General features: G+C 42.2%; 1 protein-coding gene across 37 annotated transcripts in view; it reads right to left on the bottom strand.

The window, feature by feature from the left end:
- Nucleotides 1-20,707, bottom strand: part of nrxn3a (neurexin 3a) — a 255,272-nt gene that overhangs the window by 31,050 nt on the left and 203,515 nt on the right. For 19 of the 37 annotated variants that reach the window (XR_003410077.3, XR_004776805.2, XM_027001508.3 and 16 more), the window contains 2 exons: nucleotides 20,265-20,569; nucleotides 1,520-1,607 (listed from right to left, as the gene is read on the bottom strand). Coding sequence is in view for 34 of the 37 variants with exons in the window: in XM_027001508.3 (XP_026857309.2) it covers nucleotides 1,520-1,607; nucleotides 20,265-20,569 (393 nt within the window). In the remaining 3 variants the exon portion in view is untranslated. The remainder of the gene's footprint in view (nucleotides 1-1,519; nucleotides 1,608-20,264; nucleotides 20,570-20,707) is intronic. The other 18 variants (XR_003410078.3, XM_027001511.3, XM_027001492.3 and 15 more) reach the window with 1 other exon arrangement.

The raw sequence follows: 20,707 nt of genomic DNA, 5'->3' as shown, positions 1-20,707 counted from the left end.
CACAAGAAACAGCCAGACATGCTCTACAGAAAACTGTCTTGAGTATGACAACAGACCCTGGAAGAGCAGGGTCATATGCAGCTGTCAACATTAACTGATGGGTTAGAATGGCATGAATTTCTGTGTAAACGTGATTGGATGATTGGGGCCCTGCCAGTGTCTTTCTTTATGAGTACATAAAGATATATATCAAGAAGTACCAGTACTTCCACCAACTCACAACTATCTTAGGACTGAAATTTGAAAGAAATTGGGATTGACAATAGAAGACAAATAGCTCTTGGCATCTAGGAAGTAAACCAAGCTTTTTTCGAACTGTCTGTCTCATCCATGTAAAATATTTATTACACCCATTTTATAGGTCAAAGAACCAATACTGTGGGGCATATGTTTAAGATAAAAGAGAACTTCCTCCTTGCAGTGGTGATTTATTAGGGTGTTTCAAATTAAAGAGCTGAGAACTCCAGGGCCTCATTTCTTTAAAATGCTGAGTCATACACTGTAGTTTTAAATTACAATTTGCCTTAACATATGACCATTACTATAAAGATGATGCTCAGCTCCAGCATATCAATGTGATTTGCACAGTAGTTGGTGAATATGGATTCACATAAACTTCAGCTTGAAAAATAATAGTAGTTTGGCAAAAGGTGGCTCAGACATTTTTTTTACATCAAGAAGACAGACAATATTACAAAATTATAATTTTATCAAAAAGGCAACTCCCAACTTCTTTCAAAACACAATTTTAAATCAATATGAATTTAAGTCTGAGTTATATGTTTATATTTGGATTGGGGAAAAATTAATAGCAGAATAACTTGTTCACACTAAATAAAATCATACAGTAAAACAAAAAGCAAACCAATATAAAACAAAACAAAAACTGGTACACAGAAATTCGATGATATCTGTTCTCTATTAAAATGATTAACTTAAGCCTCAAAGAATGAGGGAACCAAAATAAGTCAATACTTCCATCACAATTAATCTTCTACATATCACACTAGAACTTGGCTGAAAGTAAATTTCAAGAGACATCTCAAAATGTATCATGTACCAAAATGCAATCCAGTGTCACATGGCAGAAACCCTCTGAATATGATACATTTTGAAGCATCAATGCAGAGAACATGTCACATACTAATTTTGTACTCATGCCCTCTCAAGGAGCGGGGGGTGGGGGGTGGGGGGTGGGGGGGGAGAAGACAAAATTAGCGGTGAATGTGACCATGTTAACCACTTCGGAAAACCCCATGGGCAAGTGTAGCTCATAACTGGTGTAGTTTAAGGGGAAAGTACTCTGTGATCAGCTCATGCCTTCACTTCTGAGTGGAATTGGTCAGCATTAGAATGAAACTTCTGTCTTGAATAACTGCTTGTGTCTGCATGCTTGGCTTTGGTTGGGTACACAGAAAGTTACACTTTATCTATCCATGGGGGTGGCGATGCTTTGAGGATCTAACCCTCTGTTGCAAATGAAAGACCAGCACATAGGAGCAAGCAGAATTAAACTGACCTAGCCCACCTGTGCGCTCGAGGTTACACTCCTCCAGGTCTTCGTCATCACTGGAGCACTCCGCTGATGAGACAATGTCATCCGTGTTCTTTAGTTCACCCGCCATGCAAAGCAGACATGAGATAGAAAAGGGGAAAGAAAAATCAACGTAGTTGTTATTTACAATGACAGCAGCGTGTGGACATATCAAGAGATCCAGTTGTTGTGGGCCACAACGGATTTTCAAATCAGAATCAGAATCTTTTATTCTTCAAGTATGAGGCGATTTCTCTTGGTGCGGGTGTCTATATAAAATTAAGTATAGTAAAATAAAATAGAGAATGATATACTATATATAAATTATTTGTACTATATATAATTTGGAAATACAAATATATATATTATACACACACACACACACACACACACACACACACACACACTATACATACAATATATATACACAAATACAAGTATACAAACAATGGCAAGTAAAAGTGAACTAACAGTGCAAATGAAGATGCAGTTTCAGCTCATGATTAAATCAGTCACCGTGTAACTGCAAGTGTAATGTCCTTTAACAAATGACAACTGACGTAGCTGCCCTACTAGCTGAAGCTGATGTTCTGAGCTGGTGTTCATCTGGGTGGGGGTGGAGAGGGTTGGGGTACTCAGAGGGCGAACTTTTATTTTGAAAGACCCCGATCACTTTTGGGAGTCCACCTCCATCTTACCCCTCCAGTGGTTTGCATGGATTTTCATTACTGTACATCACTGCTGTTGAGAGCAGAGGTCTGAATGCAGTCACAGATGATCTGCGTGTCTGCATCGCCTCCGGTTCTGATTTATCCCTCCCATTCTCCCAGGCTCACACCAGCCCGTGCAGGGAGATCGTTTTTCACACCTTGCATTTGGCATGTCTTTATTAGACGCAGATTAGAATGCAGGATAAAATAAGCACTGTCATGGACCAAGTTTATGAAATTATAAATAACACAAGGGGTAATGGAGAGTACTCTCATCTGTGAAAGCACAGATCTATAAATATGATTGCGTTTGACGGGCTAATAAAGCACGCCCCTCCTCCCAGCTCCATGTCCCTATGTGCTTGGCGGACTTGGCGTAGGAAGAGAGATTTTCTCCCACTTTGGCGTAAGAAAGAAAAGGAAAGGTTGCACCATAAAATGCAATTCAAATGCACATCAGCGAGGCTGCAGACAGGGTGGCTCACCACGCCAGAGCACTGTGGAATATCGCTCTGAGTAAATATCAAATTATTCATTGAATTTAGATTTAGTGTGGTAAACGACTCATCTTGCGGCTGAAAGAGGGAAAGATCACAGATGCAAAAGGCAATGAGAAAAGTAATTGACTGATTCCAGAGAAAATTCGAAACGATCTTGGGTTTCCCCCGCTGCAAGATAGAAGAGCGTTAAACGGCATAAGCGAATAAGAGCCTGGCCCGTGATTGCTATTCGCGGCCAAATGCCGCAGACGCAGACTTCCTTGCATGCGCATGCCTGTAAATACTTCACGGGGTAACCAAGCCTGCTTGCAAATCAATGCTGCACGCACAAATTCGCACCTCCTGAAGCTGCATCCAGCAGCTGGCAGAGCAGAGCACCTCTCCTGTGTCTGGTCTTCAAGGACCATGTAGCATGGTGAGTGTTGCGCTGGCAGAGAATCCAGCAGCGCAGTACAGAGCTGCTGTATGTATTGTGCCAGTATGTAATCACTTATTGATACTTCTGTCGGCAGGGGGAAAATAGCCTTAACCTGCAGTTTAATAATGTCAGTGTATGTGTCTACAATGAATGTCGGCAGAACATTCATGTCGGCAGAAGGGCCTAATCGCGTCATTCCCTTAAACCTGACCTGACAGTGATGGGAACTTAATATTGAACTCCCGCAAGATTAGCGTTTTTTTCATATGCTTCCTCAGGCCGTGAGAGGGTAATGCTTCATGCTGTCCGACAGATAAGCAAATCCGCCTAAATCCTTTCAATGTATTTTCAGTCTTGAGGAAACTATGCATTATTTGAAGCACAAATGATTTTCATCCCTATATCAAGATTCTTCCGTTTAATGATTGTTCTCAGTGTTTCTTGATAACGTTGGCTAGGACGATCTTAGTGACTCTTGGTATCCCTACATCAATTGGTCCACTCCTGAGTGCGAATATAGAGAATCTATATAGCGTTTATTCAATCAGCCTGTGTTGTCTGAGGTGGGTCTCCTTTGGCATGCAGAACCTGAGTAGATTCACATCTGCCATCAGTACCGAGCTGGGAACAGACTAATTCTGATGAGAACTGACTTGTGCCGATTGGACCACTGGCTTGGCAAGGTACACACACACACGTTGGAAACTGATGACACCTTCTTCTTGGGAATCTCATATTCCCCACACAGAACGGGACCTGGTCTATAGCCTGAGTTTTAAGAATTGTCAGTGGTCCCGCTCAGCAAGGAGCTTGCACTGCTTGCTCTGGTTTACCTGCTTGCATTTTACCTGAAAGTCAGAGTTTAGTGAGCATTGTTGCTCATCTGTTACAGTCTGTCCCAATGGTAGGACTGCTCAGCTAAAAAAAAAAGCAAAAAAAGCGCATAATATTATAAATGCATCCAAAATCAACAATGTGGACACAGTGAATTCATTCACTTCCTAAGCAGGCAATAAGGCATAGAGAAGCTGCTAACTCTGCAATCCAGATCCTTTGAAGGCCAGACACTGCAATCCCTCTGAGATAAGCTCATTGACGCTGTCATCAAGGAGGCAGCATTAAAACTGACCACGTTGCTAAAAAAATGTGAAATCCCTGAATTATCCTGAACTTATTTTGTGCTCAGAGATGGGTCACGGCTGTGCTCGGGGTAACTGGCCGAGGCAATGAATGTGAAAGCAGAAGAAAAGTGGGGAGGGCCACCTGAAAGGAAAGGATGCATTCATCAGGCTGTGGCCATGAATCATCGCACGTAGGAAACACCTCCGCCGTGGATGCCGACGCCAAGGTGCAGGGTGGTTGTAGCTTGGCCGACATCAGACAGCAGCCCTGCCTTCCGCCTGCCCTCCGCAAATCCCCCCCAGCGGGCAGAGCCCGTGCGTCGCATCTCATGTGCTTCCGGCCGTCCCTCGGAGCTCTTCGGAGGGGCGGGGTTTAGGCTAAATCGCTTTCGCGGATGGGCATGTTTAGGATTCGGCTCCCTGTCTCGGGCCCCTATCCTGCCCAGGCAGATCTGCTTAATCAATGCAGGATATTTACCGTGGCTCTGCTGAGAGATAACTGACAGGCCAACTGAGTGGTGCCCAGAAATATCAGCATCATTCTGGGCACAGGTTGCAGGAGAGAGGATGGTGGGGAGGGCTGGAGAAGAAGAGGGGAAGAATCTCAATCAGAGGGTTTTTAACCACTCTGGCAACACTCTGCAGTCACATATAAGAGACAGGTAGGAGTGTGGACGGAGGTAGGGGGTAAGGGAGGGTGAAAGCCTTCTGCATGATATTTACTCAACTACCTTATTATATCTAAAAATGCTCAGAGGTCAAACTTATGTATAACTGCGCAGATGTAGCCGTATAAGTCTCAAAAAGTCGTTTTTCTCATATACTTCACAAGCGCTACACTCTGCCGACCTTGAACGTGTAGCAAAAATCAAGCCCTTTGCACGCGTTCCCCAACTACGGCCAAGAAATGGAACAGAATCTTGTCATAGGGCAATGCGTAGACAATGATCCAAGTCAGAAATATTGGACATTGGTTATTTATCCTGCTATACCAACAAGCCCCGTTGTTAAGCGACTTCCCCTCTTGTTTCTACCATGGTTACACAAACGGCACTCACAACCTGTAGAAGGCGTTTTGTTCTCTGGACAAAGCCTGACGTTCAAACAAACTACAAACTTCTTTTGTCCTACAAATTTCGTCCATTAAATAACAACAACAAATCAATATCAATTTAAGGCTGTTTAACCTAGTAGCCAATAAAATATTTTAAAAAATGATAGTAAGTGTCAAACATTAGGCATCAAACATATGTGAAATACTGCCGCATTAATCTTTATTCCTCAAAGGGCTATGCTATGTACTGAATGACAGGAACAATTGTGTGTGCAGTAAGTTGTTCTGCAAACATGCGACTTGTGACCTTGAGACCTCAAAATCAGGCGTTTCTATTGAGTGTTTCCTTTCCGATTGGTTTGTCTCGCTAAGTAATTTAATTGAGGTCAGGGAGCACCTTTTGTGCAATGTGAAGCATTTAAACTAAAATTACTGCTATATGAACACGCATGAAGTCTTAAATCCATTAACATGGAAAGTCTATTATTGGGCTGACAACATCAATACTAAACCTGCTATTTAACTTGTCTGCAAATTAGAAAAAGAAAATTCTGGAAAATCTGAACTTTTTCCATGTCCAACAAATGATAAAAAACAAACAAACAAAAAAAACATTTGTATTTGTATTTGTATTTATGTTTGACCAGCATATGAAGGAAGCCCTTTAGAATCAGTCCTCATAAACTCCTGTCTCAATATGCCTTTAAATATCATGTTATACTATGACAGCAGAAAGTGCTTGCAGATTTAAATGCCCTGTGTGAAAATAATAATAATTGTAAAATTTATTTTCAAATGTTTGAAAACAGTCAATGTTTTTTTAAATGGAGTAACAAATATTTACAAATGACACGATTGAGCAGAGCTCAGCTCGAAAGCGCAGTATAATATATCAGCTTGCTCTTAGCAAAAGTCCCCATGATGTACATCACATAGATATAGCACCCAGAATGTGATTTACAGTGAAGACAATGCTTGGATCATTCATTTCACAGCAGCCTCCACTCCTAATCGATTATACAGCACCAAGGAAAGTGCTGACAGTGGAGTAATCTGGAAGATTTAAGAAGTTCCCTGTGTCATGTTTTTATGCCCCACCTGATTTAAGGTGTCGAGACAGTCAATGTGTCTGAAGATGTATAGATTAACTGTGAATCACATAGGACAGAGGTTAAAAACACTGACATCTTCAGTGACGTAATATTTAACTTCTTCCTGGGTGAGGTGTTGACCATGTCTCGTAAAAAGTCACTGCAGTATTAGCTAAGGTAAGTTCCTAATGTACACTGCTGCATCTTAAACCCAGTTCTTGTAATTGCCTGCAGAAATTAATAATGTTCCGTAATAACAAACCTCCGTCACATTCACAGATAATTGATAATTGAAATGGCTGCGCGCGCGCGCGCACACACACACACACACACACACACACACACACAGCCCTAGTCAAAAGGTGGCACACCTGATTACATGTTTGTTTTGCATAATTTTAAAGACATTTTAATATAAAGGCTTATGCTTAAATTTAAGTAAAATAGCGAAGGTTGATGCTATGTATGAATTTATTTCCAATCAATCCATTCCATTAGTTTTTTATTGCCCCCAATAACAAGTAATTTCTCTAGTTCTGTGTTTCCAACCCAATTTATTGGACCATGTCTACATTAACTGTGTAGACTATACAGCCATAACACATAACCATCTAACACATAACCGTGTAGGATATATAGCCGAAACAATTAGCCATGTAGGATATACAGCCATAGCAGACAATCGTGTAGGATATACAGCCATAACGCATAACCGTGTAGGATATACAGACGTAACGCATAACCGTGTAGGATATACAGCAAATAGCCATGTAGGATATACAGCCATAGCAGACAACCGTGTAGGATATACAGTCGTAATGCATAATCGTGTAGGATATACAGCCATAACGCATAACCGTGTAGGATATACAGACGTAACGCATAACCGTGTAGGATATACAGCAAATAGCCATGTAGGGTATACAGCCATAGCAGACAACCGTGTAGGATATACAGCCGTAATGCATAACCGTGTAGGATATACAGCTGTAACAGATAACCGTGTAGGATATACAGGCGTAACGCATAACTGTGTAGGATATACAGCTGTAACAGATAACTGTGTAGGATATACAGCCGTAACGCATAACCGTGTAGGATATACAGCTGTAACAGATAACCATGTAAGATATACAGCCATAACAGACAACTGTGTAGGATATACAGCCGTAACGCATAACCATGTAGGATATACAGCCGAAAAGCATAACTGTGTAGGATATACAGCCGTAACTGAAGACCCATCTATTTGCAAAATATTTAAAGGACAACTGACACTGCTCCCACATTGACTGACTAATTTAGTACTTATTGTAGGGTATTGTTTATGTTGTTTAACAAACTCTAGCACTTATTGTTAATAGCAGTTATCATTGTTTAAGTATCAGCATTCAGCATTCATCCCTGTATTCTACAGTATTCTAGTTCATTGGTATGTTTGATTCTAACCTACTGTACTGTACTTGGATATATTCTATGACTAAATGACAAAGCACTTTTGTAAGTCGCTCTGGATAAGAGTGTCTGATAAATGCCGTAAATGTAAATGTAACACATAACCGTGTAGGATATACAACCGTAACACATAACCGTGTCGGATATACAGCTGTAACACATAACCGTGTAGGATATACAGCCGTAACACTTAACCGTATAGGCTACACAAGCTTGGGGTGAAGGGGGCCTCACATCATCTGATAGAAATCTGATAATAAAAACTAACACACGAGTCATTTTTTGGCATTTACTTCACCTGTATTCACACCCTCTCTCAAGGTAGAGAGAGCACTCAAATATCCGCTTTGTTTACTCTAAGGCTCTAAATTTTGTTTAGCATTCCATCAGAATGCTAACAATATGTATGAAATGACAACACCTAATAGGAAACTTGAGAGTGGAGCTCACGAACAAAAACTGCAGCAAGTGATACAAACATCAACTAATGACATAAAATATTAAAACTCCTCAATTAACCATTTATGTCAGTCAACTGTCATTTTTAGCAATCAGTTGCTAGGCTTTAGTCCTGTTCAGACTGTGGGCGTGTGCCTTCTGCGTATTCGTTTTCCTGTTGCATCAGAATTAGTTTACTAAATTACTATTTTATTACTCCATACTAGCCTATTCATTATGTTGTCACTATTTTCATACTACGCGTATAACAGCTTTATTTTAAGGGGGCCCCAATGTTTTCACAGCCTGGGGCCACACAAGGGCTTAATCGGGCCCTGTATGGGACCCACCAGATATTCCACGTTTCCTGGTTCCCAACTCCTAAGCCAGTAGGAGCACTGTTACTGTAAGTGAGGACAGAGTCAAAATGGTGACTGCCCGGGAGACAAGCTTAAGATCCCTTAAGAGGGTTATGATGGTGGCTCAGAGGATGGCAAGAGTATGAAAAGCTATAATCATGGCAAAGGATGGCCGTATGAAGAATTGTACATTACAATTATGTGATTTTTTTTAATATTTGTTGCTCACTGCATAATTCCTGATTACTATTGGCCTAAAATAGGGAGATATATTGGATATGCACTACCCACCTATCTAATTAGAGACTTTAGCAAAATTCAAGGCTTATAAAACATACCAAAAATAATAATAATAAAAAAAAAACAACAGAAATTCTTTTTCAGAACTTGGAGTTGTACAGCGAGAGACTAGCTCAACTGTTGCCCCGGCACAATAAAAGTTAACCATCATCTAGCCATGCATAAATAAGTGAATATGTTTGTGTTTATGTGTGTGTCTGTGTGCCCAAGAGAAGGAATTATTGTAGATTAGAATCTGGATGATGTGTTTGCTGCTGTTTGGGGTAAATCTGCATTGTCTAGCCTGCTAGTTTTCTCCTGAGGACTAGTGAAGTGTGGCTCTCTCTCCTCGTTCCACTTCATCATCCTTCTTTTTTTCTTACAGCTGCTAAAAACGTGAATGAAGTGTGTATGTGAAGATATGATTCAGCCTTTTGAAAAGTGTCATCTTTCTCAATGTCACCAAATCAATGCCAGTGATTCACAAACTGGATGAAGACCAACACTAGTTTTAGAGCCCCAGGAAAGTTTAACAGACAAAAGTAAAAACTCTTATAAGACTTTGAAAGGAACCAATTGATGATTTTTAAAAAATCTAGTCTAGAGCAGGACCAGCACTGGCGGAACTGTGTTATTCTTAAAAACAAGGTTTGATGACTGTCTGCATTCAGACAATTATATTACATCAAATATGTAGAGCACAAAAATAATACTGAAACCTCAAAATGTAGTTCTGCGTCAACGTGACTCAAAATGATGAAGCAGGTTGCATATATGCACATTTTGGTTGATAAAAAAGAAAAGCATGGAATGTTGAACTGAAAAATTTGCCTTTCAGTTCGACAACATTCCACTGGTGGTCTGCTGGAATGCAGACTTGTTTTTGATGGTTCGTGTTTGCGTCTACATCAACATTTTCTTGGACCTTACAAAAGGCGGCAGAGGAACGAAAGAAATGGACTTCGCCATCATGTCCTCATTCACGGAATGGTAAAAAAAAAAAAAAGGTTCAGAAATGTGTCACTTTATATCAAATCCAAGTCCAACGTGGCTGCATGTTGAACGACTTTAAAGTAATGAGTCCCTACCTCATCGGAGACATGACGACATCTCCACTAATTACGATTTCAGTCAGCCGTGTAATTAAGACAAATGTTCTTGCTGCCGTCTCTGGGATCATGTCAAGTGTTTTTACATAGCATCAAAACTGGAGAGGGGCAAACTTGGAGTGGCTCTCTTCTGGAGATCAGCATCTCACCTCTTTCCCTCCAGCAGGATTGATTGATGCTATCACCGCCATCTCTACTTTGAATGTGCGGCTTGTCTTACATGCCGAATCAATAACATGGGAGATTTGTTTCATAAAGACTGGGTGTGTTTCTGTCTGGCCATCTTTGTGACCTGTCATCTGGGCTCATGGGGCACTTCCCAGCAACCACGCGTGATGATGGTGGTGTGTTTGCCCAGCAGCCACACGTGATGGTGGTGTGTTTGCCCAGCAGCCACACGTGATGGTGGTGGTGTGTTTGCCCAGCAACCACGCGTGATGGTGGTGGTGTGTTTGCCCAGCAGCCACACGTGATGGTGGTGGTGTGTTTGCCCAGCAACCACGCGTGATGATGGTGGTGTGTTTGCCCAGCAACCACGCGTGATGGTGGTGTGTTTGCCCAGCAGCCACACGTGATGGTGGTGGTGTGTTTGCCCAGCAACCACGCGTGATGGTGGTGGTGTGTTTGCCCAGCAGCCACGCGTGATGGTGGTGTGTTTCTCCAGCAACCACGCGTGATGGTGGTGTGTTTGCCCAGCAACCACGCGTGATGGTGGTGTGTTTGCCCAGCAACCACGCGTGATGGTGGTGTGTTTCCCCAGCAACCACGCGTGATGGTGGTGTGTTTGCCCAGCAGCCACGCGTGATGGTGGTGGTGTGTTTGACAAGCCCGTTCTCAGCAGACTTCTTCTCTTTGCCTGTAGACCTTCGTAAGGTGATGGGTTCATGCAGTTAAACAAAACCAGTGACTGAGACTGAACCCCAGCTGGCAATTTGAAAGGAAACGTTCATATGTGTCTGTGAAGTTCATGGAAGCTTACAGTTTGAATATTTATTGTCATTGATTTCGAGGACACGCCATGAAATTTACTGGCCTGGAAGTGCGCTCCAAAGCAGCTCAGTGCTGGACACTGAGTGGTGTGTGGGTGTGGGATATGGGGCTAGGGGTCTTTCAGTTAAATAAATCACCCTTATCACTATGCTGTTTAGCTGTGCCTCATTTAGGGGCTATATTACAGAAGTGGTAGTAACTGAGCTCAGGTGCTGTAGCTCAAAGGGACAAAACAATCTAGAGACCATGTCCAGATATGGAGCTACATATCTTCGCAAGAGCCCATTGACTACTACCTGCTCTGACCAAAAAGGCCTGTGGCAAAAGCAAGGAGCACACTGTTCCTTTCCTTATATTTAACGTACAGTAGTTGTGTGCTTCACGCCAAAACCTAATTGCTACCAGTCGCTGCACGGACTTTCAAATGGCCACCATTCGTCTTCCTCTTTGAAAGGAAATAGTTCTGGGCCTTGATCTTTAATCATCCTCCTGGTCAGAAGTGCAAGGTCACCGGGGATTTCGTGAATAGCGGTCAGCCAGAGCGCTCCCCTATTGTGACCCGGCTAAAATTAGAAAGCAATGAACATCTTGCCTCAATTACAGATTCAAATCTGAAGTGCTGTCTTTCTTTGTTGTGCAGGTGTTTAATACAAGCCAAGGCCAGGAGAGGGCTGGGAAGATAAGACGGCACTTGGGGGGTGGGGTTGAGGAAGTGAGGTGAGCTGGGGTGTCAACAGCGGCTGACTCCAGAGAAAGAGAAGAAATGGAGGCCGTGGAGGAGGACGTGCCCATTACTGACACACCAGGTCTAGGCACCACGCGCCACTGCTCAGCCTGCCTCCATTACACACATGCACGCCTCGATATCAGCAGGTGCGGGATCTCACCTCTTCACCGCGGGCAGGTGGGATTTCCAGAGCATTATACATGCGGAGGGAAATCCTGACACGAGATATACCTGCACGCAAAGCTGACTTAAATGCCTCTCCTGGGACCTCATCTGTCACAGCATGAGTCAGATTCCACAGTGAGTAAAGTGCGAACAGGAGCCATGGGCTCCTCCACCAGCATACTGTACATGAGTGACTCGTGGCGCTAGGATCCTACACTGTAAGGGACCGAGCCACTGTGCGTACGCCACTCAGTGTGAGGAGGAAACTGTGTGTCCACAGTTCTGGCAGCACAACGCAGCACGCTGAATCTTCTATAATGAAAAATGGACAGCAGCCCGTGCTGCTGAGTAGCTGCACCTGTAGCTGCGTGTGCATTCGTTTACCCCGCTCTGCTGTTATCTTGGAGAAAGGTGGCACAGAATGTTCCTTCAGTGAAGAAGCAACAGTGGAGGAGCGATCATTCAGAATTCCAAGTCGGTATCATTCGCATGTGCCGTTTATAACTGTCAGATAACCATGTTGACCGTAAGCATTTCAGCAAAATATCTAAATGTACAGAGACGTTTGCATTTTCATTGCAATAGTTCAGTGACACTGGTCCTGTGCAAACTACGAAACTCATCATCATCATTATCATTAGTAACTTTTGTAATTATTATTATTTTTAAATGAATTAATTATTTTAAACTCCACACCGACCTTGACGATGAACTCTAAATAAATGAGCAACGTGGAACTCACTCCATATTTCAGTATACTGGTGGGACTTGGAGATTTGATGCGCTCCATCTACCCACAGTGCTTCATGATACGGCTCCACTATCCCGGCCCTTTTTTAGCTGCAGAAGCCACACATTTCAATAACTCGGGAGTGGCGTCTCTTAAGGTTAGCGGTGTCTGCTCGTTCTTAATATCCCTCCTCCCATGTGGGTTGTCAGCACCTTCTGAAACATATCAGTCCTTTGCACCATGGCTGCTTTTTGCTGTGTCCTGCCTCCATATAATTGGATTCTAAACACAACTCTGGAGAAATATTAGTCTTTATTGTGACAGTGCACTAACTCCTTATGCTGACGACCCCCCCCGTGTCTCTGAGGGTTGCACTGTTCACCCGTGAGCTGTTGGCTCAGAACCTGGGAAAAAGTACATGGATTCCTCACGAGTGTGCTTGCAGCAACATGCACACTATGTTCTGGCGGGCTCTTCCAAATTCCCATAATCTGCCAAGTCGTTATTTGGTATTTTAGATATTTCTATTTTATGTTTAATTTGAATGACAGTAGCAACAACCACACCACCACTACCAACACCACCAACTACAACAGTATTAGACACATAGACAAAGTATTTGACCCCCTTAAAAGTCATCCGATGTTTTTTGCTGTGTGATAATTTGTTTTAAAACAAAAATTAATCAGTGATCTATGATCTTGGATTTACATAAGAGAATAATCTGTGACAAAAATCACAAACTCAAAAATTGTTTGAATAACTATTCAACCCCTTTGCCAAAGAAGCTCCAAGTTTCCCCAGATTAAAGACATTGCTCTAACAATGAAAATGGTCTTAAAAGTGTAGTCTACCTATGAATCCTTTAAAAGTTCAACTTTTCTGGTAAAGAAAAGGTGAATTAAGTGCAATTTAATTCCGATTGGTCAGATTGTGATTTTGAAGGAAAGCTGTGAAAATGAAGACCAAACAGCAATCTAAGGCAATCACAGGTAAAGTTATCGACACACCCGTGATACATGCGGCTACGAAAAATGATCCAAGTGTTGTTTATGCCAGCGAGCACTGCGGGCTCCACTGAGAGGAAATGGAAGCAGCAGTGTGCCACCCAGGCACTACGCTGCGAGGAAACCTGCAGAGAGGCCAACAGTTACTTAGCAGGAGCTAGACTTCAGTATCTGAGACTGGAGTGAAAGTCCACAGTGCGTGGTATCAAGAGCTCCGAACACAACCGAACCATACGGGAGGGTGACCAGAAAGAAGCGCGTTACTGAAGAAAAAGGTCCCGTCGAAACAAGTTCGTCGTTTGCCGGAACGCATCCACTTAAAACGTGGGAGGTCTAGTGATCAGATGAGAGAAAACATTTTTACCTTTAGGATGAAATTGAAAATGCTATGTCTGGTACAAACCAAGCTTTGCCAGTTCCTCAGCAAATGCTTTCCTAACTGTGAAGTATTGGGGTGTCAGCGTCAAACTGTGGGGATGCGTTTTCTCAGCAGGGATAGGGCATCTTGTTGGGACTGGAGGATAGAGAGATGATGCAACATACAGGGAGGCATTAAAAGACAACTGCCTTCAGTTTGCTGAAACATAAACCTCAGGAGGAACTTCACTTTTCAGTAGAATAATTAAGTAGAATAAGTTACATTGATCAATGCATTGTTAGCATTCAGTAAATTTTCTATATCATTCAACATTTTGTTTCATTTATTTAATCTAGTCTACACTGACACAATTTTTAGTATAATGTTTTTAAAATAATTTCATAGTGTAATGTTCACATCAAGCTCAGTGCATTTTTTAAACACTTAATTTCACCGTGTTTTTAACATCATCAACTAAAAACAAATGGACAATCAAACAAGCTTTTTGAAAGCTGGTTAGCTAATTGCATGTCTTTTTCCAGGCATGAACAGACTATGAAACTCTTAGCTAAACCAACATGACTATAGACAGTAGCTTTGTGTTAGTAAGGCTCTCACTGCTATGCCATGGTCCTCAATGCATTTTCTTTAACTTCTACATTTTTAGAATCAGCATGTTATTTTGATAGCTTATCTACTTCAAACGGTTCTGAATGCAGACGACGGTAAGGTGGAGTTAGACGTCGCGGGCTAAAAAGTGAAGATCTAATCAAGGGGGCAGTTCACTGTGTGTAATACATCAAAACACATTTGCCACATTGGCTGCGTGGATTTATGGCTTGGGGCTACATCAAATCATCCCACCTTTGCCGTTCGTATTCGTCTCATAAGCTTTAGGTGGTGCTATTGTACTTAGTACCACAGCAGTCCAAAATAATCAAGGCATTTGTTAAGAGCAAATAAGACAATGTGGATGGCATGACAGAGTATTCTGATAGAGTATTCTGATGTTTTTATTAGCTGAAAAACATGGAGGGCTTAGCCCCACTCATGTATACCAGCCTGGGTCGGTATACCACAGAACAATCTGTGGAAGTGTTAGATTAATCTAATAACTTTTAAAGTGGTTCAATATTTTTGCAAGGCTCTGTATATAGATATATATATCTTCAGAATTATACTTGTAAACACAAGTCACAGATACCTTGCTTAAAAGGAATTTCTTCAAAGTGCACTCCGAACCAAAGTGACCTCTTAGAGCCTTTGTGATCATCATAGCTCATTTACTTAGAGAGCCCACTGTAGCAGCAAGTATTAACACAAATTGTTTACATTTTTATATTGGGGTAAAGTCTCTTAAAAGCCATTAACAGAAGTAATAGGAACGATAGAATGCAAAGGGCTTCTGGTAAGCGATACTTAATTATGTTTTTTTGTTTCTTTTTTTACAGAAAAAAAAATTTATATGAAAAAAGCTTAACTGGTGTACATTCCCATTAAAAATGATATAGTTATTGAAAAAGTATTTGCTTAAAATCCATTTTAAAGCATTATCTTTCCATTATGAACAGAAGCTATTATGAGTTTACATGATGAAGGTCCTTATGTCTTTGTGTATTCTCTGATCTACTTTCATCTCCAGCTACTGAACAGGCACGGAGGACTTAGCACATCCTTATCATCCTGGCATTCATTATACGTCTTCGTGTTCTGCACCAAACCACTGCATTTGCTGCTCCAGTGATTAGGCCACTTGAGACAAAATGGCTGAATAATGGCCATTTTGTTGAACAAACCCATCACCTCATCACCCTCATTATAGGCTGATGGGTGATTTAATCCCACAGCACTAAATAATACACTCGTATCCATCAATAATATAGCAACATCAGAAAAACGGACCTTTCTCCTGACAAAGAAATAGTTAAAGAGGGACATGATAAGCTAACAGCCACATGACAGTCTCTCTAACAGCCACAGACAACTAGAGAATTCAGAGGAAATGAAACCAAACGGGTTGCACTGGATACAGATCATCCCAAAATGGATACAAATCATCCCATTGCTGGAGATAGATCATCCTATGCTGGATACAGATCATCCTATGCTGGATACAGATCATCCTATGCTGGATACAGATCATCCTATGCCGGATACAAATCATCCAAATGCTGGATACAGATCATCCTATGCTGGATACAGATCATCCTATGCCGGATACAAATCATCCAAATGCTGGATACAGATCATCCCATTGCTGCAAATTAAATCTTATACAGCTCCCTTAACTTCATGAACATCAATTATTCATTTGCCCAGGGGCAAAGAAAAATGTATACAACTCTATTATGATAGGTTTACTACCATTCACATCTGACACTTAATCTCACATAAAAGACCCATTGCTGAGGAAAAAGGCCCCTAACAATACACCCTTCTCCAAGAGCACCACAGACCTGCTCTGTCATATTCATTTTCACTACTTCAGCAAATTATGCCATCCAAGAGCACCTTTTCTTTCATTCATTTTCATACCACTGTACGGCGTTTCTTTCATGTGTTATTACCACTGTACGGCGTTTCTTCATGTGTTATTACCACTGTACGGCGTTTCTTCATGCGTTATTACCACTGTACGGCGTTTCTTTCATGTGTTATTACCACTGTACGGCGTTTCTTTCATGTGTTATTACCACTGTACGGCGTTTCTTTCATGTGTTATTACCACTGTACGGCGTTTCTTCATGCGTTATTACCACTGTACGGCGTTTCTTCATGCGTTATTACCACTGTACGGCGTTTCTTCATGTGTTATTACCACTGTACGGCGTTTCTTTCATGTGTTATTACCACTGTACGGCGTTTCTTCATGTGTTATTACCACTGTACGGCGTTTCTTCATGTGTTATTACCACTGTACGGCGTTTCTTCATGCGTTATTACCACTGTACGGCGTTTCTTCATGTGTTATTACCACTGTACGGCGTTTCTTTCATGTGTTATTACCACTGTACGGCGTTTCTTCATGCGTTATTACCACTGTACGGCGTTTCTTTCATGTGTTATTACCACTGTACGGCGTTTCTTTCATGTGTTATTACCACTGTGTATGATAAGACTCTGCAGAGCCAGTGCAGCCGTAAACGTTCAAATTCACATGGTCAAACACGTGTGGAAAGTTAGCAATGGATAAGGTCAGGCTGGGTTATGTGGCTTTTCTTAAGACTTCATTCACATGAAATGCAATAACAATAATCTCAGTGTAATTCTAAGATATTATTGGAAGTGATAACTGTTTCAGCTTTCTGTGCCATTTTTTTTTTTTAACTATCATCAATATTTTCTTGCATTTTTCCTGATAATCAACACTCCTAAACTGCTCACTGCTTTGTCTTTCCCCATGGAGCATTCACGAGCAATACACGCCAGAGAACTAGATGTGTTTTTGGTCACCTCTATAGAACTGCACTCGTTGAGATCAGTCCAGCAACTCTGGCTCTAACACTCAACACCCTTGGTTTTAATTAAGCCGAATGCATCACAGAGGTCTTATTCCCACTCTGATCCAAACAAGAAGTGAAAATGGCCTATAAATACACCAATCCATGGAACTCCCATTCCCAACATAATACACAGGATTTCAGTGCACAATTAAATTACTTCCCCCACTGTAACAGACAGCTTGTTTACTGATCCTGTTTGCACAAATTAAGATGGGAAAGCAAACATGCCCGGCAGAGTGTTGACCTACCAACCTGCTAAGTCTTAATGAGAATCCCCCTGCCAATTCCACTGAAATGCCGTTTAAGCCTCCATTCAGACCGAGAGAAGGAGGGAGAGAGGAGCAGACATGGTGCGAGAGCGAGAACGATGGAGAGAGAAAGACCCACTGTTAAACTTCCTCCTAATTCTCACGCTTTCTCGTGAGACTCAACCACCTTGAAGAAAAGCAATGCATGCAAACTAGCCTCCTATCCCAGCATGCCTTGTCATGATAAACAACTATAACAACCACTTTATTATATAGTCCTAGGACTAATCCATTACGCACACATTATGGTTTAATCAAGTATTATGAACATTATATTATTAGACATTTGGTTTATAATAACCTTTGGGTCTAAAAAAGAATAATTCATGCTATGAGAAACAGTACCAATTATTGGGTGTGTATATCACCTTTAGCTAGAGGGAACTGACTGGGGCAAAAAGGCGCGTGGTGTGTTTATGTGGGAGAGAGACTCGGGAAGGTAAAACAGGCTAAAAGTGTGTGAGCATCCCTCATCAAATTCTTCAACATGTGTGTATGACGCAAGCATGGAGACTCACCAAATTAGCCATAACAAAGCCTTCACACTTTCATGTGCACTGTATAAATGTTAGTAATACTGTGCGTCATATACAGCAATGGATATCCTGTAGGCTTTTCATGACTGTACCAACAGTAAACCATGAAAGTAAGCTTGTTTTCCTGGTGAAATTGGTCATGTGACAAGAGATTGTTTGTGTCTCTGACCCGAAGCTTTGTCATCTCCACCTGATTTCCATGTCGTTTGCCTGTTGTGCATATACTGGAATGCGGCGTGATGCTTGAATGCGCACCCACAGTTTAGAGTGAGAGAGAAGGCACGGACAGCTTCAGATCCAATGCAAAGCCGGAATTTCCATGCACACAGTCCGGTCGGCTCGGTAAGCACACTGCGGTGCTTCCTCGAGTGCCCAGAGGAAACGGGCAGCGCACAAGTTAAGAGATTAGGGCAGGCAAGAGGCAGAGACTGTGTCTGGTAACAAGCCTCTCTTAATACAACAACTCACTATCCATGTTCTTCCTGACCTGAGTGTCGAAAAGAACTGCCATCCATGAGATCTGTCAACACGACACAGGCCGGTGACAGTACATCTGTCCTACTGCAAATGTGCTTGGCAGGCAAAAGTAAAGCAGTGGAAACGATATTTAATAAGCATCATCTTCAGAATCACAAGTAATTACGAGCAATTAAGTTGTGATTTCCAAGTAAAATAAATGTAATTAAACACACACACACACACACACACACACAAGTCATTAGGAGTTGCTTTACTTTCCTATTCTAAAAACCAAACAGTAAATGCTGAGCTTTGATTTCTCTGATTTCTGATTGTTTCCTCAGGTCAGCTGGAGGGGCTGCAGAGATATAAATGCCCTGCTTTCCAGACCCTGTCGGACCCACCATGGAGACTGATGGCTTTAATATCAAGACAGGCAGCTCCATTTGTCCTGCGAAGCCCATGAAATGCCCCATCTCATCACATTTAACCAAACCACAGTGAGAATCGGGATAAGACTCAACATGTAATGCTGTGTTTTGCAGTCAGGGGTGCATACATGACATGCTTTTCTTCACTCTTAGAAAAGAAATTAATTAAAAAACATATGCTACAGGACTTAAATGATGAAATAGGTGAGAAAATTGCTTAGCCTCCACAAAATGATACAGGGGAGAAACACCTGGCTTGCTGGGCAACTGGACACAGTCATTTGCATATTGTTTGAGAAGCATTCATTCACACATGGCTATGAGATGACTTGCAAAACACCTTATATTTGCATATTCATGCTTTGCAGATTCTTAAACTCATACAGAAATCTTTTGTGCAATGTGTGATCACTGGGGCATGATGGCACAGTGCAGTAATAGGCAAACTTGCATATTATTTTTTATGCTTTAGGTGCAAGACTGAGGCATTTAACCGCTCATTTCACGTTTGCAGTGTAACTGGACAGCAGGTGCTATTTCGATCATTCCAGCACCGTTCTAATGAACCCTTGGTCTCCTTCAGAAGTATTTCTTATGTAAGTAACCATTCAGGTCTATGGAATGTCTAACTTGTTTCTTCGGTTAATAACTGCAGAATAAAAACCAATAAGGGTGGCAGAATGAGAACATAAACCTGTATGGGGTCATCAGTGACAGACAAAAAAGTTTAGCTTGTCCCACTAATCTGAAGCAACTGCTTCAATCAGATTGAGAAGGTGCATATTTCCAGATCTGTCTTCATTTATACCAACCTAAAAAAGGGACGTTGTGGGTACTTGCGACGTGGGGCCAACAGAGCACGTTTGTCGTGCGACAAATAACATTCGGGCCCACGTGCACGGCGCTCTTTGCGAGCCGCACGCCCTGCGAGTCCATGCGCTTGCTTCGCAATGACAGAGTGTAAGTGTTTGTGCACCAGTACCGATATCGTGGGTGGTGAGCGGTGCTTCCTTGTGGTGGTCGTGGACATGGTAGTGGTGGTCTCGATGAAGGTGGTGGACATCTCGGGCGGCAGAGCAGTGGTGCGTGCCGAGCCTGCCGCCGGAACCTCCCCCACCAGGCGCACGCTGCCGTTGATTCTGATGTTGGGGTTGCCCTGAGCAGCCATGTTTAGCACTTTCAGCCCATTGTAGTAGAGGCCAGAAAGCTGGCCCTGGAAGGGCCGCTTGCGGTCGGCGCCGCCGATCGTGATGGTGGCCTGCGTGTTGAATATCGTTAGCTGCCGCCCTGCAAGGAGAGCAAGGGAGACATGGATGCATTCGTTATGGAGGCAGGCCAGACCGAGCCTCCGTTTGGGGGCAGACCGGAGAGAGTAATGGTTGTTTTATGTTACAGCACCTAGCGAAATGTCATACATGCAAGAGC

The sequence above is a fragment of the Electrophorus electricus genome, chromosome 10 (assembly GCF_041902795.1).
Source record: "Electrophorus electricus isolate QZ-2024a chromosome 10, ASM4190279v1, whole genome shotgun sequence".
In the NCBI taxonomy this organism is placed as follows: Eukaryota; Metazoa; Chordata; class Actinopteri; order Gymnotiformes; family Gymnotidae; genus Electrophorus; species Electrophorus electricus.
Note: the sequence above shows the minus strand (reverse complement) of the source record. Positions and strands in the feature narration are given on the sequence as shown.